The sequence below is a fragment of the Myotis nattereri genome (genome assembly GCF_964212035.1).
Source record: "Myotis nattereri genome assembly, chromosome: 2".
Lineage (NCBI taxonomy): Eukaryota > Metazoa > Chordata > Mammalia > Chiroptera > Vespertilionidae > Myotis > Myotis nattereri.
In genome coordinates, this window is record NC_138076.1 from 124,091,984 (window position 1) to 124,117,326 (window position 25,343).

Genomic DNA, 25,343 nt, shown 5'->3' on the forward strand with positions numbered 1-25,343 from the left:
TGTTTCTCTCTCTCTTTCTCCCTTCTTTTCTCTCTAAAAATAAATAAATATTCTTTTTCAAAAAGACCCTACTACAACAAGAGGGCTCACATAACACACTCCCAGAATACCTTGCTCTAGTGATCAGGGAGACAGCACTACCAAGCCCCGCTGGACACCTACGAAATAAATACCAAGATGGGGAGACATAGCAGATCTACCTAATACAATAAAGCAAATACAGAGAGGTAGCCAACGTGAGAATACAAGGAAACACGCCCCAAATAAAATAACAGAAGAAATCCCCAGGAAAAGAACTAAAAACAATTAAGGCAAGCAATCTACTAAATACAGAGTTCAAAACAATGGTTAAAAGGATGCTCCATAAACGTAGGGAAGAACGGATGAACTCAGTGAAAACAAGAAAAGATAGTAATAGAACACAGAAACTATAAAAAAGAACCAGTGAAAAATACAGAATACACTAGAAGGAACCAACTATAGACTAAATGAAGCAAAGGATTGAATTTGCAATTTGGAAGATAAGGTAGCATAGAATAGCAAATCAGAGCAGTGAAAAAAAAAGAGAGAGAGAGAATTCTTCTTGTTGTTAATCTTCATCCGAGGATATTTTATCTAGTAATTTTTAGAGAGAGTTGGAAGGGACTGGGAGAGACAGAGGGAGAGATACATTGATGTGAGAGAGACACATGGATTGGTTGCGTCCCGCACACTCCCCAACCAGGGCCAGGTATTGAACCTTTGACCAGAATTGACCCTGTGACCCTTCTGTCCATGGGCCTATGCTCTAAACACTCAGTGAACGAGCCAGGGCTAAAAGAGAATTTTAAAAAATGATAATGCCATAAGGGGCCTCTGGGACAACATCAAGTATACCAATGTCTGCATTATCGGGGGCACCACAAGGACCAGAAAGCAAGCAAGGGATTAAAAACCTATTTGAAGAAATAATGATGGAAAACTTTCCTAACTTTATGAAGGAAAAAGACACACATGTCCAGGAAGTGCAGAGAGTCCTCTACAAGATAATCCCAAAGAGAACCACGCCAAGACACATCAAAATTATGATTTTAAAAAAACTCTCAGCAAAGAAGAAATAGAGAGAACATACCGTAACATAATAAAGGCCATCTATCACAAACATGCAACTAACATCAAACTCAACAGGGAAAAACTAAAAGATCAGAAACAAGACAGAGATGTCCATTTCCACCACTCTTAGGCAACATAGTTCTGCAATGAGACAAGAAGAAGAAATAAAAGGCATCAAAACTGGAAAGAAATAAAACTGTCATTATTTGCATATGACATGATACTGTATATTGAGAACACTAAAGATTCCAACAAAATAGACTACTAGAATTGATAAATTAATTCAGTAAAGTATCAGGATACAAAATAAATATTCAGAAATCCATTGCATTTTTTTCCTTTTTTTCCTTTGCAGTTGCATTTGTAAAAACCAATAATAAACTACCAGAAAGTAAACCTAAGAGAACAATCTCATTTACAACTGCATCAAAAATGATATAAAATAGCCGAAACCAGTTTGGCTCAGTGGATAGAGCGTCGGCCTGTGGACTGAAGGGTCCCAGGTTCGATTCCCGTCAAGGGCATGTACCAGGGTTGCAGGCACATCCCCAGTAGGAGATGTGCAGGAGGCAGCTGATCGATGTTTCTCTCGCATCGATGTTTCTAACTCTCTATCTCTCTCCCTTCCTCTCTGTAAAAAATCAATAGAATATATGAAAAAAATATATATAAAATAAAATACCTAGGAATAAATTTAACCAAGGAGATAGAAGAACCATTCTCAGAAAACTATGGAAGACATTAAAGAAATACACTGAAGAAGATACAAATAAATGGAAGATTATACTGGATAGGAAAAATTAACATAGTCAAAATATCCATACTACCTAAAACAATCTATACATTTAATATAATTCCTATCAAAATATCAATGTTTTATTTCCCAGAACTAGAACAAATAATCCACAAATTTATCTAGAACCACAAAAGACCCCAAATAGCCAATAACAATCTTGAGAAAGAAATACAAAGTTGGAGGTATCATGTTACCTGATATCAAAGGCCATAGTAATCAAAACAGCATGGTACTGGCAAAACCCCTCCCCGCCCCCCCCCCAAAAAAAAAAAAACAAAAAAAAAATCAACAGAACAAAATGGAGAGTCCAGAAATAAACCCTCGCCTATATGGTCAAAGGAGGCAAGAACATACAATGGGGTAAAGACAGTCCATTCAATAAATGGTGTTGAAAAAATTGGACACATGCAAAAAAAGAGAAAGAAACTAGACCACCTTCTTACACCATACACAAGAATAAACTGAAAATGGACTAAAGACTTAAACCCATAAAACTTCTAGATGACAATAGAGTAAAATCTCTGACACTTCTCTTAGCAATATTTTCCTTTCTGATATATCTCTTTGGACAAAGGAATCAAGAAAAAATAAACAAATGTGACTACATCAATCTAAAAAGTTTCTGTACAGCAAAGAAAACCATCAACAAAGTGAAAAGTCAGTCCAGCCGGCATGGCTCAGTGGTTGAGCATCAACCTATGAACCAGGTAGTCATAGTTCGATTCCCATTCAGGGCACATGCGTGGGTTGCAGGCATGTAGACATGCAGGAGGCAGCTTAACAATGACTGATGTTTCTATTTCTCTCTCCCTCTTGCTTCCACTCTTAAATCAATAAGAAAATATTTTTTAAAAAGACAACCTACTGAATAGGAGAACATGTTCGCCAATGGGTTAACATATTCTGATAAAGGGTTAATATACAAAATTTATAAAGAATTTATACAGCTCAACACCAGGGGGGAAAACTGATTTAAACACTTCTCCAAAGAGGGCATACAGATGGAAAATAGACATGAAAAAATGCTCGTCACTAATCATCAGGGAAATGCAAATTAAAACCACACTGAAATATCACCTCACACAGTCAGAATGACTATCATCAATAAGTAACAATTATTGGCGTGGAGAAAAAAGAATTTTCACGCACTGTTGGTGGGAATGTAGATTGGTGCATGGGAGTGGAAAAGAGTATGGAGATTCTCTCTTTGGCCCTGACTGGGTAGCCCAGTTGGATAGAGTGTTGCTGACTATGGCAAGGTTGTGGACTGATCTCTAGTCAGGGCACCTACAAGAACCAACCAATGAATCCATGAAGAAGGGGAACAACAAAACGGTTTTTCCCTCTCTCCCTTCTCTCTCTCTCTCTCTCTCTCTCTCTCTCTCTCTCACCAATGCTTCTCTTTTTTTAAAGATTCTCCATTTTTAATCTTTTGCATTTTAATTATGTATTTTGGTGTGGGCTTCTTTGGGTTCATCTTATTTGGGCCTCTCTGCATTTTCAGGACTTGTATGTCTGTTTCCTTCCTAGGTCAAGGAAGTTTTCTGGTTTTTTCAAATAGATTTTCAATTCTTTGCTCTCTTTCTTCTAGTACCTGAATGATACAAAGGTTGGTACACTTGATATCACAGAGGCCCCTTAAACTATCCTCAACTTTCTGTGGATTCTTTTTTCTTTTTGCTGTGTTGAGGGGGTGTGGTCTGCTCCCTTATCTGCGAAATCACTGATTTGATCCACTACTTCATTCAATCTACTGCTAACTACTTCTAATGTATTTCTTTATTTTTCAAAGATTTTTAAATTTATTTTTAGACAGAGAGGAAGGGAGAGGGAGAGAGAAGCATTCATGTGAGAGCGAGGCATTGATTGGCTGCCTCCTGCATGCTCTCTACCGGGTATCAATCCTGCAAACCGGGCATGTGCCCTGAGTAGGAATTGAACCTACAACCTTTAGGTGTACAGGACACCATCCAATCAACTGAGCAACACCAGTCAGGGCTCTAATGTATTTCTTTGTTATTGTATGTTCATTTCCAAATAGTTCTTTTTTTATATTTTCTATCTTCATGGTTTTTGAAAATATATTTTTATTGATTTCAGAGAGAAAGGAAGAGGGGGAGAAAGATAGAAACATCAATGTCAGAGACAATCATTGATTGGCTGCCTCCTGAATGTCCCCCAATGGGGATGGAGCTCACAAATGGGGCATGTGCCCTGACCAGTAATTGAACTGTGACCTCCTAGTTCATAGGTCAATGCTCAACCACTGAGTCATGGGGGTCAGGCTCTACCTTTGATTTTAGATTTCTTCTGCATTAAAGTTCTCACTGAGACCATTTAGCATCCTAATAACCTGTGTTTGGAATTCTGCATCTGGTAGATTGCTTGTCTCCATTTTATTTAGTAACTTTTCTGGAATTTTGTTCTGTTCTTTCATTGGAACATGATTCTTTGTCTCCTTATTTTGGCTGTCTCCTTGTGTTTATTTCTATGTATTAGGGAGAGCTGCTACATCCCTCACTCTGGTAGAGTCGTCTTATGTAGTAGGTGTCCTATGGGGCCCAGTGACACAGTCTCCCTGTTCACCTGAGCTGGGTGCTCTAGGTATGTCCCTTCTGTATGTTTGTGTGCCTTCTTATTGTAGTTGAGCCTTGATTGCTGTTGCCACATCAATGGCAGAGATTGACCTTCAGGCAGATTGGGTGTGAGGACTGGTCATGACTCCAGTGGAGGAGCTATTGTGCAGGAGTGAACCTACAGAGCAGAATTTGCTTTAGCAGGACTCTGGTACCATGTGAGTCTGCCCTTTGAGTGTGTCATTATGGATGGAGTTGGGTGCTGCTCTGGTGTAGTCTGCATCTGACTACTGGGCGTGTTGGTTCTGGGGCCTATTGAGAGGTGCAGGTGAAGGTTATCTGTGGCTTGTGACCTGCCTGGGGCCACCTTGTATTAGTTACAAAGTTTGCCGCTTGTGGTGGACTGGGAGGTGCCGGGGAGAGGCTAAGATGCAAACTGAAGCCAGATGCTGCTAGTGCCAGGCTTGGAGCTGCTTGGGAAGTGGGGCAAGGCATGCCAGGGCCAGATGCTGCTTTTTTGGGGTTTGTGAACCTTTGAGATATTTCTAGGAATATTGGCATATGCCAAGACAAGCTTTTTGTATGGAACAGTGTTATCGAGGTTAGTGGAGACTCAGATTTGATGCTTGCCTATACATGCATGGGGAGGGCTTAGCAAAGGAACAGTAGCTTCTGCTAGCACTTCCTCTGGGAGACAGCTGCCCTTCCAGCCTTTCCTTGAAGCCAGATAAGTCAGTTCTACCTCTGGCATCCTTTGAGGTACTGCCCCAGGGCTGGAGATCAGAGCAAGTAAACCCATCAGCGAGTAATTCCATGCAAAAGCCCTTTAAGAGGAATGCTTGGGATTCCAGGAGCCTCACCCCCTCCACCTGCCAACCCCCTAACCCCCGCCTCACTGAGCCACCATCTCTACTGTTTTTCTTAGTCAGAAGTTAGGGACTTCTCTTGCCAGCACTGGAACTGGAGAGCCTGGTGTGGGGCTGGGACTCCTACTCCACACTGGGAGACTTCACAGCTGAGATCTCTCTCCCAATTTTAACCAGTACATGTGGGTGTGGGACCAGCTCATTCCAGGCCTCTGCCCCTCCTACTAGCCTTGATGTGGCTTCTTCTGTATATCCTTAGCTATAGGGCTTTTGTTCAGCTAGAGTTCAGGCAGGTATCAATGATGGTTGCTGGGAAGTTTAGTTGTTGTGGTCATGGGAAAAGGGGAGTACAGTGTTTACCGATGCTGCCATCTTGACTGGGAGCGAAAACTACAGAGTCTTAACCAAGTAAATGTATATGACTAGGTCAATGTTAAAGGAGCACCTAGAACCCAAATTTCACAGCCCTTGCCTTTCAGTTTCTAGGTTGCCATTGTGTAGATAAGGGCCATTTACTATTTTTCAGTTAGGCCATAAATCTTGACTTCCCACTCCAGCAATAAGTAAGATAACCTGAGAACCTTCCCATTATAGACATCTTAAAATGCAAAAGAAAATATACTAAGAAATATTTAAATAATTACAATTTCAAGAAAGGGAAATTCCCAGGGCCAAAGATAAAGAGGCTGCTGACACTCCAGCGCCCATGGGGTAGAGGGATATCACTGGTTTCTATGACCTAGGGGCCTGGCTTTTCCTGTCGATTGGTCTCCCCAACCTGCCCAGAAGGCAACCAGAAACTGGGAAGGAAACACCATAGGCTGACAGAATGCTCCAAGAGAAGTCCTCTAGTTAACCTCAAAGAGCCAGAAAGGGAACTCACACTGCTCAAAGAGAGGGGAAACCCCTCAGTTCTTTTTCTCCTACTGTTCTCTCATGCCACAGCCCCCACACAAACCTGGGGGAACCTATAGGAGCCAACACTCTGAGGGAGGGAAACCTTACTTTCCTTTTGAAGGAGCTGAGGCCCCAAGAGGATGGGCAACCCACCATTTCTTTATTTCCTCTCTCTGCCTTCATGCCACTTGGCCCAAACATAGGCACAGTCACAGAAGTCCCTGGCATTGCAGGCTAACTAAAGCCTCAGCTTTGTGGCCGGGGAACCCCAGGGAACTGTAAAATCAGGGAGGTCACAGAGAGGGAGGACCTAGGGAAAGTGAACATTCAAGGGGGCAATGGCTGGCAATTCAGACTGACATGGAAATCACACTGTGCACACAGAAGGCTAGTCAGAACTTGCAGCCTGAAGTTAAATAGGCCAGTTGCCTTCTAAAGCAAAACTATAAACATCCTCCATAGGATTTCAATGAGACTCAGAGTCACATAACTTAATATTTATAAAGATACGATCAAAAATCACTCTGGCCAGTTTTTCTCAATGATTAGAGCATCAGCCTGTGGACCAAAGGGTCACAGGATCAATTCCTGGTCAAGGGCATGTACCTCCATTACAGGTTCGGTCCTCTGCAGGAGCAGGAGGCAACCAATCTACGTGTCTTTCTCATATCCATGTTTCTCTCTCTCTCTCTCTCTTTCTCCTCTCTCCCCCTTCCACTCTCTTTTATAAAAAAAATCAATAGAAAAATTATCCTCAGGTGAAGATTAAAAAAAAATCACTCTGTATATGAAGAGCCCAGAAAATCTTGACTCACATGGGAAAAGCCAATTGAGATGAAACAGTTAAGATGAAACGGATACCAGTTAAGATGAAACAAATGTTGGAATTATCTGATGTAAACCTTCAAGGAGTTATGATACAAAATACTCCAAAAACAACACTGAATAACCTTGTAATCAATTCAGAAATAAAAGCCTCAGCAAAGAAGAAGACAAGATAAAGAAAAATGGGAAATATTTAAACTGATAAATACAAATTAGCAAAACACAGGTGTCAGAGGAAAGACACAGTGAACTTGAAGACAGATCAATAAAAATTTTCCAATCTGAACAAAAAAGAGAAAAATTATTGAAAATGAACTGAATCTTGGGACCGAGGGACAAGAGGAAAAGGTCCAACATTTCTGTCATCAGATTTCTAAAAGGAGAGGAACACGAATGTGCCGAAAATGTTTTGGAGAAATAATGGCTACAAACTTTTAAAGTATGGTAAAAGACATAAACATAGAGATTTCCAAAAATTCAGGCTAAATCTCAAGAAATTCATGCCAACACATCCTAAACTGTTAAAAACTAAAGACAAATGTGAGACAAAATAAAGACATTTTCAGACCCGGACTGAAAACATTTGCTATTAACAGCCCCTCACTGATGAAGCCACAAAGAAAAAAGAAGAAAATGAATCTAGAAGGGAGGAGAGAGCTATAAGAAGGAAAGGTAAATGAAGAAATGTGTAAGCAACATATGGGAAAATCTAAATGAGTATTGACTGTATAACATAACAGCAATGGTGGTGATTATGTTAAAGACCACATTTGGGGATTTTAAAAGAATGTGAAACTAAACTACTAGACAATATTAATTAATAAAACGGGGGCGGTGTAATCAAGCTTCGAAGGTTCTTATATTGTTTGGATGAAGGGTAAAGATTATTTTTAGGCTTTGTCAAGTCAAATATACATGTTGGGTTTTAAAAGTAACTGAAAAATGGATGAATCATGGAGTGAGTGTCCAGGCTCTTCGAGATTATGAGGCCGATACAAAAATAATTGAAATCCAAGGTTCAAATATTAAAAATTGATAGATCCCAGAACAGGAATACTGTTAAGTAAGCATACACTCAAATGTGAAGTCCCTTCAACTCAAAATGGCTCTGATCTGTAAAGAGGCTGAGACATGGAGTGGGCTGTTACTGGCCTGGGAAGTTCAGATTTCTGATCCTTTGGGTATTGTAACAAGGCTCCTAGCATTCTAGGGTCCCTGTGCTGTTGGGAAGGAGGGTAGAAGTTATGAGTTCTTCCCCCACTCTTTAAGTTTGCAGGAGAAGATCGTTGGAGTCAGAACCAATTTTACATCAGTATGTCACATTTTCCCCTTCAGTGGCTCCTTCAGGAAAGTTGTGGTAAGAGAGTAAGTGGATGAGTGCTACATCTGTATGGAATAGGGAATGAATTTTGCACCTGTCTAATGCACTGCTTCAAGTAGCCAAGTCTCCTTTTTTCTGCCCCTCAGTGATTTTAGCCTTCCACCAGTCCCATAGCTCTGCCCCAGGGCCCTAAATTCAGCTTCCAGGGTTCACCTTCAGCCCCAGCCCATACTGTTCCCAACTAATCCTAGGGACTTAGGCCCATACATCATTGATGAGTGGACGCAGATGCTTGGAGATGCTGCAGAACATCACCTTGACCTCTTCTCCATACCCATGTACAACGATGTTCCGTAGGGCCTTCACTGCCTGAACTGTCACTCGTGCCTCACTCTTCAGGAAGTCTCGCAAGGATGGAAACACGTTCTTCACAGACTCTGACTGTTTGAAAGAAGGCAGAGATCACTTTCCACCTGGGCATCATGCAACACTTTAGGGATAGGGTTTTGAGAAAACAAGTGGTGCCTAAAAGAAACAGACGTAGGGAATCTAGGGGCTGGATGTGCAGAGGAAGTGGAAGGCTGGTGCTCAGGGTGTTTGGGAGGCCAGATGGCCAGGCTATGTAAGTCTATAAACTGGATGTTGTACTGCCCTAGGATGAGGGGTTGGGAAATTTACTAAGCTCTGAGTAATTAAGAGACCCCAAGGGAAATAAATTAAGTGGTCCAGAGACTAACATTTGATTCCCATTGGGCCCCCCCACTTTTACTTGACTTTCATGCAGTGCCAGGTTACTGATTCCACGGAGTCCAATTTCTTTCATGATGAGGTTGGGCTCCTTGGTCCACTTGATTAGATTGCCCACAAAGTCTTGTCCCAGAGTCTGAGCCACTGATTGATGCCAGAGGAGCTGTGGAAACAAGGTGACTATAACCATGGATGGAGAAAAGGTCATGGGTACCTGGTGCTTCCCTAGCTCCCCTCAGGCCCCATACTCAGGTAAGAACTGTGACCAGTTGAGAGCAGTAGATCTATGCACATGGGGTAGAGTCTACGGCAATGGTGGATAGCGCTGATAACGTTAGCATTTTGGGCCAGATCCTGGGATCCTAAAATCATTCTGGGAGGACTAATGCCGCTGATCCCCTCCCCAGGCTTTCCCTGCCTTTTTTATTTTTTAAAAAATATATTTTATTGATTTTTTACAGAGAGGAAGGGTGAGGGATGGAGAGTTAGAAATATCGATGAGAGAGAAACATTGATCAGCTGCCTCCTTCACATGCCCTACTGGGGATGTGCCCGCAACCAAGGTACATGCCCTTGATTGGAATCGAACAGGGAACCCTTTAGTCCACAGGCCAACGCTCTATCCATTGAGACAAACTGGTTAGGGCTTCACCTGTCTTTTTTAAACCAGGCTCTGAAGTGGCAGGGAAGCAATCCCACTCAATTCTATTCTTTCCACTTTCTGGGGCAAGTTATTTAACATTTCTGTTAAATGTTCCTCAGCTACAGGAAATGAATGGCTAGGGCTGTGGTCCTCCCTCCAGGCTTTCACCTGTGCATAGACGGCCCTGGCCAAGATCTTCCGATGATTATCTCCGCTGTCAAGGAAGGTCTTGGCAAGCTTCATAATTCGGTGCAGCATGACTACTTCACAGTTCTTCACAATGCCACTGGGGTGGGGCAGAGGAAGCCAAGAGTTGCTGGGTGGGGAGTGGGCAGTGGTGGAGGGGAGGTGGCAAGGGAACAGTATGCACAGAACAGGGAAAATGTGAAGGCTGAGGTCTGGGAGATGAGCAAGGGAGGGTTAAAGTCTGCTGTATTTGAAAATTGGGATTGGGGGCTAGAGTGGTATAGGGCATGCTGGGGAAATGGTCCCACCTTGTCAGGTCCATGATGCCTATGTAGTAAAATTTAGAGGAGGACAGATGATCCCAGCACTTATGCTCATCTGCATAGACCACCACTCCATCATATGCGGCTGCGAACAACACAAGCTTCACCACCTCCAGGGCACAACTGAAGGCCCGTCGTCACGAGGTTTGTGAAAAGAAAGGAACAGAAGGATGGACAAGGTGTTATGCCCTAGTTTGCATCCTTGTCCTGGCAAGCCAGGAGACAGTTCTCTAATCTGGATCTGGTGCATAGCTGGATCCTGCTTTCCAGCTGATGAAAACCCATGGCTCTCTGAAACCCATCTCCAATTGTGTCTGCTCACCCCTTCAACCTTGGTGCTCATCCAACCACAGAGTCTTGTAAAAGAGACTATAGAGATGTGCTAGTGCCACAGCTTTCAAATTCAGCTCTCCAGAGTGTAGCAGGGTTAGGATACCTCTTCACCTCCACACCCACCTAACCAGAATGTCTCTGGTTACTGGTTTTATTTTTTTACTGTAAGATTTCACTTGAATAGAATACCCTGAGGTTTTTTAAAAAGGTCTGACAACCGCTTACTTAGGAGTTCAACACCCTAAACTGCAGTAGTAACTTCCATGAGATGGCGCAGTTAGTGACAAAGCTAAGCCAGAGGTGATCCAGATTCGAATGGCCACAGCTGCATGGAGAGAATTGAATCTTTCATGGGCCGAGTCATGAACAGAGACCTGAACCGCTGGGTGAAGCAGAGGAGTGCATGCAAGGAAAAGGATAACGAGAAACTTCAAAACACGTGGGAACATTCCAGCACGTGATGTTGGGGCACCCACACCGACATTCCAGCTCTGTGCTGCTGTCAGTCTCTTCTTCAGCTTCCCTAGGGGATTGGCATCCAGTTGTCCAGGGCCCTCTGGAGTTGACTAGTCTCATTTCTCCATCACACCAGGGTTAAGCTTACCTACTGGAGTCAAAGGCCTTGCCTAAGCCCCCATCCTTCCTGTAGACCACCACCTTCTGGGGGGTATTTTGTTCAATCACCCAGAAGAGATGACATAGCACAGCCAGCAATAGCCGGGGGTAGAGTTCCAGGATGGCCTCCCGGCACAGAGTCCCGGATAGCATCTCACACAAGGCACACGCCGCCTGGGGAGGACACGTGGAAAGGAGGAAGCAGAATTGACTAGGTCTGGTAAAGACAGAAATGGTCCCACAATCCCACACACTGCCCCTCCCTGTCACTGCCCATAGGTCACAGTGCACTCTGACTGAGGTTTCTAAGAAGCACTCAAAGACTGAATGCCCACAGCTCAATCCTGGGGAAATGAGGGGCCACACACATGTAATCTGCTCTCTCTTTATTGACAAACATTAAAAACAAAAAGGGAACCAACTCTAATTTTTCAGCAGAAAATAAATTGGGCCACCCAATTTCAGACAACCAAACTTCATCCTCTGCCCCAGCACCGCATGCCCCTGGCCAGGCCCCAGAAATATGGGCGCCAGACACAAACTCAGGAGATAGAAAAGCTGATTAACACTGAACATCAGTTTCCTTGTCTATGAAATGGGATTGATTCCTGCACTTTCTACATCATGCAGTTCTTGGATGTACAAAGTTAAAGTACTAAACGTATGTGCAGTATTCATGAGTCCAGTGTTAACAGTCTCCTCTTCACTGCTCCCTAACAACTGCTCGCACCTGACAGGTGCCCTTTAATCTTCGCCTCTGCACGCAAGTCCCAGACATAAGTCCTCCGCCCCCCGCCCGCCCTCCCCATGCTGACCTCCACGGGCTGCAGGGCTTGCTCCGTCGTGCCCTCTGTGGAGTGGTTTTCCAGGATGCCTATCAGCAGCTGCAGGACGTTGATTGTGGTCTCTCGCTCGGTGCCGAACACCTTCCACACGGCCAGAATGGTTCTGCAGGAGCCAGGGACAGCTATGTCATGGGCCCTGGTAATCATATTCTAGTACCAATCTGGTCTTGAGCCTATGAAAGGCCAGTTCTCCGGTTCTAGAGGGAGTGAGGCCCAAGAGGACTTGGCCAAAGAATATGAAGTTTGATTGGCATCAAGAAGAATGCATCGTTGTGCAGTGATTTTTAACATGGGCTTGGCTTGGAGCAGGGGAGGGTTTACTGGGATGGAGTGTGCTCCTGGGTGTGGGAGAGGTACCTATCCCAAGGGAGGGGCCTGTTGAGCAGCAGGGGCACAACGCTGTGGGTGCTGTTGCCTGCCAGCAAGCACAGGGCCCGAAGGGTCTCCTCCTTTGTGTTGGGATCCAGCTGCAATTTGAGCCTTTCCAGGATGCCCGCCACAATTTCCTCCACCTGCAGGGGAGAGCCAGAACACCCCGTCAGTCCTTCTTTACTTCCTTCCTTCCTCCTCCCTCTCTACTGAGTCCTCAAACTCAAGAGGCATAGTTGCAATCCTGTCCCTGACTCTCTTCTCAAGGAAGAGTTGCGGGGTGCCAAAGGCCAGAGCAGCAGGGCCCAAAAAGGGAGCTCGGGCCAAGGCCCACTAGAGCAAATGCCTGTCCAGAGCCCCAATGTCCAGAGAGGTGGTCTGAGGTTGCTCAGGAGACAGAAGACCCTCCAGAAAGAAAGCCAAAGCCCTGGAGGCACTCAGGCCTTTCCCCCCAGCTAAGGTCAACTTCCAGTCCTGAAACTGCAGGGACAGTGGCACTGGATGTGGAAAGACCACAGGGTTCTCATCTGGTGCTCAGAGCTCTAAACTATGGACCTCTGGGAAGTCCTTTTCATTGTAATATCTCAAGGACTGTCATGGTGCCCGCCCATTTCTGGTACCTAGGCCACGGCAGTCACATAAATGAGTGAAGGCAACCGGTGTCTGGGGATTCATAGAGAGAAGGGGGTGGACAGCCCATGACAGGGGATGATGGCCACTCAGTACTATGTGACCCGATTTTAAAGTTGTTTTTTTCTTAGTGATGTGAGGAACAGATTTCTAAATGCTAGGCCTTCCCATATTTATGCTAGCTTAAAAGAACATTTATGCATAGGTCAGTCATTCTGTGAACTTCCTTGTTTCCAATCCACAGCCTTACCCCTTCACAGAAGTCTAAGCTCCAGACACCCCAGCAGGTTGGGGTGAGTCCCCCAACAATGCCTACACCCCTGCACATGGCTGTCATTACTGAGGAATCGGCCGCCCAGATAGGAGGCACTGCAGTTACAAGCTCAGGATTACAAATGTCGGAGCTCAGTGGGACCACAGAGGAAATGTAGTGCAAGCCTACATTTTAGAAGTGAATGAATTAAAGCCAGTAGAGGAGAGGGACTTGGCTACAGCCCTTTGGCTGCTTGGTAACAGAGCCAGGACATGAGCCAGTGCTCCTGACATTCAGGCCAGAGCTCCCACCCAGCACCATACTACCTTTATCAAATCTGAGCCCCGCTTTTTCATGACAGCGCTCATCAACTGGGCTGCAGCCAGAGACACGTTAGCCCTGCTGCCCGTCAGCTCCTCCATGGATGTCAGCACCAGGTTGGTGAGCTGCCTCTGGGTGAAGTACTCTGCAAAGGCCTGCAACAGGGTGGGATCACATGGTGCGATGAGTCTGGATGCAGGGCTCCCCCTGCCCGAGACAGCCTGTGCCATTCCTCCTGGTGAGGGAGGGCTTCTCTTGGGAGCTTCTGTGCTTCTGTCCTAGGCTTGTGCTGTCTGCCTAACTCCTAGAAGACCCTTTCCTGGGGACAGAGTCCTGGGGATGGAAGGGAGGAAACACTGGTCTCAAGTGCAATGTGGGGCTCAGAGGTCAGGGGGTGCAGAGCAGAACCCCAGGAGAGGAGGGCTGGGGCTAAGATCCTCAGTGACATCTCTGAGTCTACACATTGCTCACAAAGCAGCATTAGCATGAAGCAAATGCTTCTGGGGGGACAGGGGAAGACAAGGATCAGGACCATTGATGCTCAAGGGGGGACAAATAGTAGCATGTGATAGGAAAATTTCCCCCAAAGGAAAAGTTCACATCCAGTAACAGAATGGGAAGAGAGACAGGGTAGGAGTCCCACCCCAGGAGTCTATTACAGCCTGTAAATGAGACGCCCAGGCTTCCCTCACTTTGTCTCTGGTCCTGCTCCCTCACCTCGGCAATTTTAAAGGTGTTGTTATAGAACAAGTTGGCACTATAGACTTCATTCATGTCCTCTTCTATCCACAAGCCTTCTATTTTCTTCTTCATCTCTGAAACAGAGACACCCGACCCCACCTCTCAGACACTCAGAAGGCATGTGAAACTCCCCCTTTCCCACCTTCTAGCCCAAAGCTCCTACTGAACTCAGTCAGCTTGGGGCTATGTATGTCCTTTGGGGCTGGGAGTAGAGGAATGGGCATTAAGATAAGAAATGGTGGGAGCTGAGGTAAAAGACAAACAAACTATCTTGCCTGCCTCCGAGCAGAGATAGAATTAGATAAAAGGATGGGGTTGAGCCAAAAAAGAAGAAACTAATTCAAAAGAAGTATTTCCTATGTAGGTATTTTTTCCCAAGAGATTATCTGTAGATGTTTGGGGGTAGGTTCCTCAATGGAAATGAGGTACTCAGGCAGCTTCTTGGCCCTCACTGTCTTGGGATGAGTGTGTGGGGATGGCCAGGCCTAAGTGTGTGGTTGGAGGGGGAGGGGTAAGAGCAGGCTCCTCATACGCTTTTTCTTCAAGAGGATACAGTAGAGGTGATACACAGCCTTGGAAGACAGGAAGCAGATGCTGTCCACTGGGTCCTGGCAGCGCATGGCCAGCAGCTTTACCAGGCGCCCCAGCCGGGTGAATTCAATTGCCATCTGGGGAAGGAAGCTGGAAGTCACAAGTTATCCCAGCCATTCCCTTAGGCCAGCCATGGGCAAACTATGGCCCGCAGGCAGGATCCAGCCCGTTTGAAAAGAATAAAACTGAAAAAAAAAAAGTCCGTACCCTTTGTGTAATGATGTTTACTTTGAATTTATATTAGATCACACAAACACTCCATCCATGCTTTTGTTCCGGCCCTCCGGTCCAGTTTAGAACCCATTGTGGTCCTCGAGTCAAAAAGTTTGCCCACCCCTGCCTTAGGCTGAGCAATCACAGGAAGAACTCAGAGGAGGAAATGCATATACCAGAGACATGAAAGGTGAGACTATGTGAGGTTAATGGGAATGGAATTCGATAGATGAGTTGTGGCCATAAAGGACATCAGAGGTCATCGTTTTATAATTACCTTACTCTATCCCCCATCTTTGCCCCTTGACACCCCACTCATCTGTCAAGTCTAGTTCAATGCCTTCTTCTCTATGACGCATTCCCTGCCCCCTCAACTTGTAATTGTTTGTTTTGATCTTTTAGTCCCACTATATTCACTTTATCTATTCATTATCACCTTCTCTTTAAGTTTGTTCTATGCATGCCTCTCTCCCCAGTGGACTGTAAGGTTCATGAAGTCAGAAACTATCTTGGTCATCTGTGTATTCGCTATAGCACCTACCACAGCGCCTGGCACAAGGCGAGTGTTTAGTCATTGCTTGTTCAGACAAATAACATCAGACTGAACCAAGTGGGATGAAATAAAACTGATGGATGGAGAAAAACACCAAGTAGAAGATGACAGAAGGGATAAAGGAGAGAACAGGATGGGATCCACAAGAGAAAATAGTATGGGCCAGGGAGAATGAGGATGAGAATGAGTGACTGAGGCTGGGTAATATATATGATGAAGGTAGGGATAAGGGCAACCAGACAGGGTATGATAATTCAGACTCCACGGCCGCCTCCCACTCACATTGAAGTCCTCCATTTTTGCTGTAAACTCCAAAATACGTGCAGCACACCACATGGCCCGTTCCCGCTCGTTATCCTTCTGGGAATTGAGCCAAGGATCCATAAGCTGGAGGAAGAAGATAATGAAAGGAGATGCCCATTCATCTGTGTCCCAGAGAAGAGAAAGATATTCTTGAACCTGGCTTTTACAAAGTTTTAGGACAAGAGTTCTGACAGCAGGACCTCTTTTGCCAAGAGGCAGATTATATGTGGGTCTGGCACCAGAGGTTTCATTCTCTCCTCTTTCCTATCAAGTAGACGCGGTATTAAATCCTCCAGCCCCATATTTTCCCTTCGTCTAGGTGATAGAAATCTCCTCAATTCCAACCCCCTTCCTTCAGGTTCAACAGTGGCTCTCAAAATATATCCACTCTATTCACTTCAGTGATTCAACATACCTCTGAGTTCTCCTACCCTCCGCCTCCCATTCTTCAGTAGAAAAAGAACTTGGTGATAAAAAATAACAGTCACTGTATTCACAGATTCCAGAGTAAAGTGTGTGTAAATCTATTTGAAAAATATCACTATAAATGGTTTCACATGAAACACAATGGAAAAGTGTCTCACCTTTGGTTAATTATGGGTACTAAATACCACTGCTACTTGTCAATCTACAGTCATCAATCTGACAATGATGCAACCACACAGACCATGATATATAATTGAAAAAGAAGAAGAGTAGCAGGTGAAAAATCCACAACCAACTCAAAAGAACACTGATGCTACACTGACCAGAAGAAACACGTCCTGCCCTAGTCAGTTTGGCTCAGTGGATAGAGCATCGGTCTGCGGTGGGTCCTGGATTTGATTCTGGTCAAGGACACATGGCCGGGTTGCAGGATCCATCCCCATTAGGGTGTGTGCAGGAGGCAGCCAATCAATGATTCTCTCCCATCATTGATGTTTCTCTCCCTCTATCCTTCACCCTTCCCCTCTGAAATCAATTTTTAAAAATTGCTGAAAATTGAATAAAGTCTATGTCTTAAAATGGCGTGTCAACACCAATTCGCTGTTTTTTGTGTGTTTTTAAATATGTTTGTATTGATTTTAGAGAGAGAGTAAAGGAGAGGGAGAAAGAGAGAGAGAGAAACATTGATCAGAGGGAAACATTTATTGTCTGCCTCCTGCACACACCCTCAAACCCCCTCAATGGGGATCAAGCCTGCCACCCAGGCATGCGCCCTGGCCGTTAATTGAACCAGTGACCTCTTGCTGCATGGCCCAATGCTCAACCACTGAGCAATACTGGCAAGGAAATTCCATGGTTTTAATAGACGCTTTATGTAATATTTGTGCAACTCCCAGTGAATCTACAATCCTTTCAAATTTAAAAGTTAAGAAGAAAACCAGTAGCAAAATAATTACAAGCAGTCCAACATCCATCCATAGAGGACTGATTTAATAAACTATATTACATGCACACAATATATAAAACCATAAAAAAAGGAATATATCGCCGAAACCGGTTTGGCTGAGTGGATAGAACGTCGGCCTGCGGACTGAAAGGTCCCAGGTTCGATTCCGGTCAAGGGCATGTACCTGGGTTGCGGGCATATCCCCAGTAGGAGATGTGCAGGAGGCAGCTGATCGATGTTTCTCTCTCATCGATGTTTCTAACTCTCTATCTCTCTCCCTTCCTCTCTGTAAAAAATCAATAAAATATATTAAAAAAAAAAAAAAGGAATATATCTGTGAACTGATGAGGATAAATGAAAAAAGCAAGGCCAAGAGCACTGAACAGAATGTGCTAACGACTGTGTAAAACAGAAAGGGAAATAAGAATACACCATAAACAGAGATTTGCTTATTTTCACAATAAGAAAAACAGGCAGGACAAACCAGAAGTTAATGAAAACGGTTATCTATAGAGGGTGAGTGCGAATAAGGTTAAGAGGATCAGCTTGGGAGCAAAAATCCTCTGAGTAAAGCTTTACATGGTTTTACTAGCAAGTTTTTAACTATGTAAATCTTTATATCATCAAGCCCTTCAGTTAAGTAAAAGAAAAGCCCTAAAATTTAAGACAAACAAGTCAAAATTATATCAATTGACAATATAATCATACAGAAAAAAATATTTCAAGTAACTTTTAAACGCAATACTCTGAATATAGTCCTCAGTGACCTATATTTTAATAACAACAGGAACTGCAAAGAAGTCTTGAACTCCCTGTGGTAACTGGGGAATAGCAATTTCAGGAGAAAGCCAAGTATCCCAATGACAGTAGCATAGAGTACATCAAGTCAATAAAAAGACAATTTTAAAATGGGCAAATCAGTTGTACCTGCACCTCACGTCTTTGAGCCAAGCACTTTGTAAACACCTCACTCATTACCAAATGACTGTATTAACTAGGTGCTCTATGTCATTCCAGTTTCCAAGAGAAAACTGAGGCAAACAGACATTAAACAACTTCCCAAGACCATACAGCAAACAGCAGAGCCACCATCTGGAACCATAGTGTATGGCAGTCCCCAGCCTGTGTTTTGAACTGTTAACTGCTATGTGGGAGCAGTGGGCAGCTGAGAGAGAAGCTGGCCACAGCTATGGCTGAAGGGGAAGAAGGAGGAAGCTTTCTCCTCTAAAGGCAAGACCAATATTAGTTATTTGATCTTAGCCCTTATTATCATTTCCCTAAAAGCTTTGCACCCAAATTTCATCAGCAGTTCTACTTCTTAGTTTTTCTGACTGGGAAAATAAGCAGTTCCTAGACAGTTCTCCTGGTCTGTTCCCAACTACACCAGGTCGATAGTGTCCCCCCAAAATTCATGTCCAGTCAGAAACTCAGAATGTGACCTTGTTTGAAAATAGGGTCTTTGCAGATGATTCAAATTAAGGTGAGCTCATACTGGATTTGTGGGTCCTAACCCAATGACTGCTGTCCTTATTAAGAGCCCTAGCTGGTTTGGCTCAGTGGATAGAGGGTGGCCTGCAGACCGAAGGGTCCTGGGTTGGATTCCAGTCAAGGACACATGTCCGGGTTGTGAGCTCAATCCACAGTGGGGTTGTGCAGGAGGCATCCCATCGATGATTCTCTCTTGTCATTGATGTTTCTCTCTCTCTCTCCATCTCCCTCCATCTCTGAAATCAATAAAAACATTTTTTTTAAAAAAAAGAAGAGAAACACACACACACACACACAAACACACACAAATGCCCTGTGAAAATAAATGGAGGCTCAGATTGGAATGATATGTCTACAAGCCAAGAGATACCATGGGTTGCCAGGAGTTCCCAGAAGCTAGGAGAGATGCACTGAACAGATTCTCCTTCGGAGCCTCCAGTAGGAACCAAACCAGCCAATACTTTGATTTGGGACTTCTGTCCTTTACAACTTGAGAGAATGTATTTCTGTTGTTTGACGTCACTTCGTGTGTTATTTATGGCAGTTCTAGGAAATGAATAAACTGACGTTCAGGGGCTTCCTCCCACGAACCTGCAAGCAGTTCTGGATCCGGGTGGGCATCTCAACAATAAGTGTCTCCATTAGTCCTAGGAGGGATTGCATGGTTCCCTCCAACAGATCCTGAGGGGGAAAAGAAACTCAAAAAATTACCGACCTATCAGCCCCAACCCTCCTTCTAAACTGCTCAGCATTCTGGCTATCCCAGCCTTCCTTGAGAAAGCCTGCTCCAAAAACTTCCCTACATTCAAGCACTACTGGCCCATCATTCACTTGAATTAATCCTTCTGTTGTTTCACCAGAGCACAAATGTCTGCCTGGTGTGTAGTTTGTCCTGGTGGACTGGGAGTTCCCCTGCAACATAGCTACCCCCCTCCTCCATCCCCACTCCCTAACTTGAGCTCAGCTGGGACTCTGGTCCCAGGGATACAGCTTCAGTAAGCAGCCAGGACTGACAGGCTGACTGGCTCCAGGTGGGAGGAGGACTGGCCTGGCTGTCTGCAGAGTAACTGATTCACAAAATCTAGGACAGTGGGTTTCTCCCTCTTATCCTTGAATGAACCAAGTGGCCTTGCCCAAAGCCTTATAAAGAGAGTAGGTGATCTGCCAAGGAGGACTTCTAAACGTAGGGCCTGCTGGGAGAACCAGAGCAACATTGTGATAGATCCCAGCCACAAAAACTGAAAATCAGGGGGGAGAAAAAGAAAGGCAGCTCTCCCTGGAATAAAATACTCGGAAGAAACCTACCTAGGTGTAAAGCTATTTGTACAGGGCAGCTGGAACTCCCAGCTTGCTCCAAACACAGGGAAATCCTGTCAAAATAACTTCCTCATCCAAAGCAGATTCACACTGAGGGAGGCCAGAGAAAACCCACCTCCGCCTTTTCTATATGTACCAGTCTTTCCTTCATGACATAACTGTGAACTAAAAAATAAGGATTACCAGAAATCGGATAAAAGGAGGCCCAAGATGAACAAACCAACTGACCGTAAAGAAAATCAAGCTAATTTGGTAAATAATAGAAACCTGTATTTTTAAATTCTTTTTAATAGCTTCAAAAACATTTCAAGAGACTATGGCATCAATAAAACAAGAACGACCAGGCAAGATAAAGGTGTAATCAGAACACATGAAAGAATTCCTAGGAATTAAATATGTGAATATAAATTAAAAACTGAATCTCTCTTTCCTTCCTTAAGGAAACACTGCAGGCACTATAAGAAATAGACTCTGATTGCTTGCTCCTGGGATTTCCTGGCTTTACTTACCTGTCAACCGTTAGTAAAATCATATTTGAACCTTCTAGTCTCGTTTCAATCACACAGCAGTTATAAAGGGAAGGATCAAGTGTCTGCCTTTGGGCCAGAGTGTTAAAGTGGTGGCAGTGGTAATCAGCGGGTAGAAGGAGGAAGTTAGATCTCAGGAGTAGTGTTCAGACTACATGACCTACAACCTCTTCTTCACAGGAGGGCTTCCTTCCAATGATTTTGTGTTTTTATTAAAGAAGGCAGAAGACTATTACATAAAACTGCCAAACCTATAGTTCCTAACCTCTTAAAAAAAATAAAAAATGAGACCAGAGAGACAAACATCAAAGAGTTACTTACCACATTGGCCTGGCCCTTCTTGGGACTAGATGCCTCCTTTCGTAACACTTCTCTGGATGGCAGGCAGAACACACTCTTGAAGCATGTTCCCAGGAGCTCTACTCTTTCTTCTATCTCTAAGAGGGGCCTGAGCATCCTACGATCCAGGGAGAAGAAGTGTAACCAGTGTGCTCAGGAATAACAACTGAAAAGGGTATAGACAGAGTGATGCAGACAGAGGAATAAGTCGGAGCAAGAAAGAGGAAGATATCAGAAGAAAGGGTATTAAAAGAAGAAAGGGAGTAACAGTAAGAAAGGGTGAAAAGAGCCAGGAAGATGGAAAGAAAGGAACTAGGGAAAGAGAGGAGGAATGACTATTACAGGAAAGGGTACTGCTAATTTGGGATGATATATTATTACTTGTTAGTTCCCCAGAGCTTTTGAGAGAACGGGACATCACTGATGGAGATGGAGGTGCCTATCAGGGACAGGGCTGAAAGCAAAAGGATGCCTAAGGCAGAATTAACAGCAAGTGCCTATAGAGATAGAAGGCCATCTCTACTAGGTCCTTTGAAAATCCAATTCAAAAACTCTTGGCCAAAAGAAGTGGCAGATATTGGCCAGTAAATTTCTACTATTCCCTTATGCTAGAAGCAGAAGCAGAAACTAAGAGGGGGGATCAACTAGGGAATAAAGAGCTGCAATAGAACTGGGTCAAGGAAGACAGAGTGGATGGTGTGTTGTTACCTGAAGTTATTGATGATGTTCATTGCCTTCTGTCTAATAGAGCTGGAAATGGAGTTCAATGGCTCCTCCTTGATTAGGTCCTAACACACACACACACACACACACACACACACACACACACACACCAAAAGGATGGTGAACATATTTTTCCTGTTTGCCTCTGCCTCCTCCCACTCCAGGCTGTGTTCATAACAAGGTGGAATTTAGAATGTTTAGTGACTTGCAAAGGCTCTGAGGACAGCACCTCTCTCCTACTCCCCACCACACCTTCCCTACAGTACTCACCCCAGCCTTGAGGATGGCAAAGGGAACACTAAGGCGGGAAAAGGAAACTAGAAAATCTGGGCTTTTACCTTCAGCTCCAGCCTAGGAGTGCCACCAATGGTTTCCCTGTGGACCCATCCTCCCTCCTCTCTGCATTCCGGCCTCCATCCTCCTGCAAGACACTTACCAGCATGATGGAAACAATTGCCAGCTTGTGGGGGAACTTGAATTGAAAGGCCACGTGCTGCTGCCTGCCCAGGGCTTTTGTCAGTATGATGAGGGCATTCAGGTAATCCAGCTTCAGGGCCTTATCCTGAATGAACCAGTATGCTCAGGGTTCTCCAAGGTGGCAATGGATCTGTGCCAGGGCACACTACCTACACAGTCTGCGGGGTGAGGACCTAAGCCTTCTTTAGCCTTCCTTAGGCTGATGCTCTGCACCTTCCCTCTGAGGGTAGACCAGTGCATCCCTGTGGTGGACAGAGCCAGTCCTCTCACCAACCCCCTTCTGAAGCCACCCTCATGTTACTCTGTAACTAGGACACATCAAGCTTCCTGGTCTCTCAAGGTATTGTCTTTCCCTTGAACAAGTTTTACCAAAAGATAACTGACTTGGGAATGGAAAGGGATTCTTCTCCAACCCTGGGACCCATGCTTTGGACACATAGCAAAGGCAGGAGAGCAGTATGGCCACTCCGCTGCCTCTCCTGAATGCTTCTTCCTACAAACACTAGGGAATTTAGGTTTTACTCATCCCTTCATCAGAGAGGGCAGTGAAGAGCTCAATGGCAGGTTACGAAGCTCTGTCAGTAGGAAGGACACACTGTGAAACAGACCTAAAGTTACTGTGGTCTCCTCCTTGGGCCAATTAGAGTCTCCAAGTAGCAGGATTAAGTGAAAGGATTAAAATGTGGGAGAAGTCACTGTACTAGCCCCTGACTCCCATTTAAGGCCAAGCATCTTTTCTTGGGCGGTAAGAGAGGACATGGCAGAAATGCAAAGCTGGAGAAGTAGAGTAAGCAGGAAATACCTTTTCCAAAATGCAGTTGTGGTAGTGTTGCAGGATCAAAGCCAGCACGGCATCGAAATGCATGAAAATATCTCCCTTGCTCTCTAAAATAATCTTGCTATAGCTTAAGTAGATGGTGTTACAGACAAGCACCCATTCCTTTCGCTGATGTTCCTGTAGGGGGGAGGGGGAAACAGGTTCAGAGAGGAAAAGGTTGCTCAGACGATTTGGGAAAGAAGATGGGACTGTGGGATGGCGAGCAGCTTGGGGGACAGGGTGGGCATGTAGCTGGTGATACCAGGGCCTGAAATGCAGAGCAAGAGAAAAGGATCAAGGATGAAATGTTCCCACAGTTGTTTCCAGGGAAAGAGAAGCATTTATAGATGAGTCACAAGGCCTCAGAGAAATGGGAGGCTGGAGTGATGGGGATGCCTTGGAAGGATTTGTATGGGAGGCTGGTAGAGCACCCTGGGAATGACATCACCTTTGCCAGTGTGAGGATGGACGATGACTCCTTGTCAGTGAGGACAGCACTATACACTTTCAGTTGCTCCAGGACTGTCTTCAGATGTTTCTTGGACACGATGCTGAATGCCACAGCAATGCCCTGTAACAAAGAGAGCCTCAACCCCATGCCACAGTTCGGGGTGAGCCAGACACATGCTATGTTCCCCCACAAGCAGGATATACATAGAGGAAGGGGAAGGGGAAGGAGAGGAAAGAAATGGAAAGGAGACTTGGTTCTCCACGTTTGAAGTACTGAACATCCAGGTGGAAAACCAAATATCTTTGCGAGAAGTAATTGAAGAAGTAAATTATTAAGAAAAATCATAGTCACAGATTTACAAACTCTTGGTATTGTCAAACCTAACCCTGTACATTTCAGAATGCTTTTATAGGCACTAGGAATTCAGAGAATGGTTACTCTGAGGAGGGAACAGAAGGAAGAACAAATCCCAGGCACCTTGCTGACAGGATTGGATAGCTAGTCAGAGAGGAGATGGAAGACAGGAAGACTTGCAGAGAATGCCAATATTTCTAGATTAGGAGAACAGGAAACATCAGTAACTCTGACCAAAACGGGCAGGTGAAACAGAGGATTGTCTACGTTGAAGAAAGAGAGAAAAGAGTGAGTTTCTGAATGTGTTGTGTGGGAGATCATGGCAAAACAACTCAGTGGTAATGTTGTCAGTGCCAGTAGGTTTGGGAATCACAACCTAGAGAGAGTCAAAAGCATGAAGACTTGGGGATTCTGTGGTTCCTGCCAGGAACAGTCTTTAACTTAACCCCTCAGCCTCATAGCAGGTCCTTTTGACTTCAGTGTCAGCTGAGTCTCTCCCTAGAGCTTATTGAACAAGGATGACTGGGCACAGAGCTAACAAAATGCTCAAGCAGACATTCAGGTGCCAGCTGTTAGCAAATGGGCTCATTTGTGCTGGAAGGGCCACCATTCGACTTTGCAGCAAGAGCAGACAGATGGAGGGAGCCTCAGGACAGTGACAGGCTCCAGGACACAGATCCTGGAGAGGGAGGAAATTTTAGTGGGACTTGTAGACCATTGGATATCAGGTAGATAAAGGGAAAATTTTACCTCTTTAGAAAAGAGGGACTAGTGGAGCATCAGAAGGGGGTTCTATTCTGTCCCTCTTCTTATGTCCTCCCTTAGCCATGGCTACCACTCCTTCTGGTCATCATCATCATATGACATCATCATCATAACTGACATCATCAGAACATCAGTGCTTAATGTTTACCAGCCTTATACATGTTACTTGATTAATCCTCACAAATACATTGTGGTAAATATTGTTGTCCCCATTTAACAGTCAGGGAAAATATGTTTCCCAAATCTAGACACGAAGCCCAGGTTTGAGTTCCTGGTCTACATGCTTCTGTACATGACCACCTGACACTCCAACCCCTCCCAGTCAAAAACTAAGTACATGTACTTCCTCCCCCTTTGTCCTGGGTTCCTGGCCTTAGGGAAGGATACCATTCTCCTCCCACTGGACCAGAAACCCAAGAATCATCCCAGAGGCCCTTTCCCCTCTTAACTTTATCTTTTTTTTTTTTTAATATATTTTATTGATTTTTTACAGAGAGGAAGGGAGAGAGATAGAGAGTTAGAAACATCGATGAGAGAGAAACATCGATCAGCTGCCTCCTGCACATCTCCCACTGGGGATGTGCCCGCAACCCAGGTACATGCCCCCGACCGGAATCGAAACTGGGACCTTTCAGTCCGCAAGCCGACGCTCTATCCACTGAGCCAAACCGGTC

At 44.6% G+C, this 25,343-nt stretch overlaps 1 protein-coding gene across 1 annotated transcript in view; it reads right to left on the reverse strand.

Moving 5' to 3' along the window:
- LOC308513853 (maestro heat-like repeat-containing protein family member 1) overlaps nucleotides 1–25,343 on the reverse strand; it is a gene marked incomplete at its 5' end in the record, with an annotated part of 52,562 nt that overhangs the window by 13,092 nt on the left and 14,127 nt on the right. The window contains 17 exons of the mRNA XM_081083953.1: nucleotides 8,641–8,814; nucleotides 9,143–9,283; nucleotides 9,932–10,049; nucleotides 10,258–10,395; nucleotides 11,210–11,394; nucleotides 12,036–12,168; nucleotides 12,423–12,577; nucleotides 13,644–13,793; nucleotides 14,356–14,453; nucleotides 14,912–15,047; nucleotides 16,019–16,123; nucleotides 19,491–19,580; nucleotides 21,065–21,200; nucleotides 21,791–21,870; nucleotides 22,242–22,367; nucleotides 23,085–23,237; nucleotides 23,548–23,670. Coding sequence (XP_080940079.1) covers nucleotides 8,641–8,814; nucleotides 9,143–9,283; nucleotides 9,932–10,049; nucleotides 10,258–10,395; nucleotides 11,210–11,394; nucleotides 12,036–12,168; nucleotides 12,423–12,577; nucleotides 13,644–13,793; nucleotides 14,356–14,453; nucleotides 14,912–15,047; nucleotides 16,019–16,123; nucleotides 19,491–19,580; nucleotides 21,065–21,200; nucleotides 21,791–21,870; nucleotides 22,242–22,367; nucleotides 23,085–23,237; nucleotides 23,548–23,670 — 2,241 coding nt within the window. The remainder of the gene's footprint in view (nucleotides 1–8,640; nucleotides 8,815–9,142; nucleotides 9,284–9,931; nucleotides 10,050–10,257; nucleotides 10,396–11,209; nucleotides 11,395–12,035; nucleotides 12,169–12,422; nucleotides 12,578–13,643; nucleotides 13,794–14,355; nucleotides 14,454–14,911; nucleotides 15,048–16,018; nucleotides 16,124–19,490; nucleotides 19,581–21,064; nucleotides 21,201–21,790; nucleotides 21,871–22,241; nucleotides 22,368–23,084; nucleotides 23,238–23,547; nucleotides 23,671–25,343) is intronic.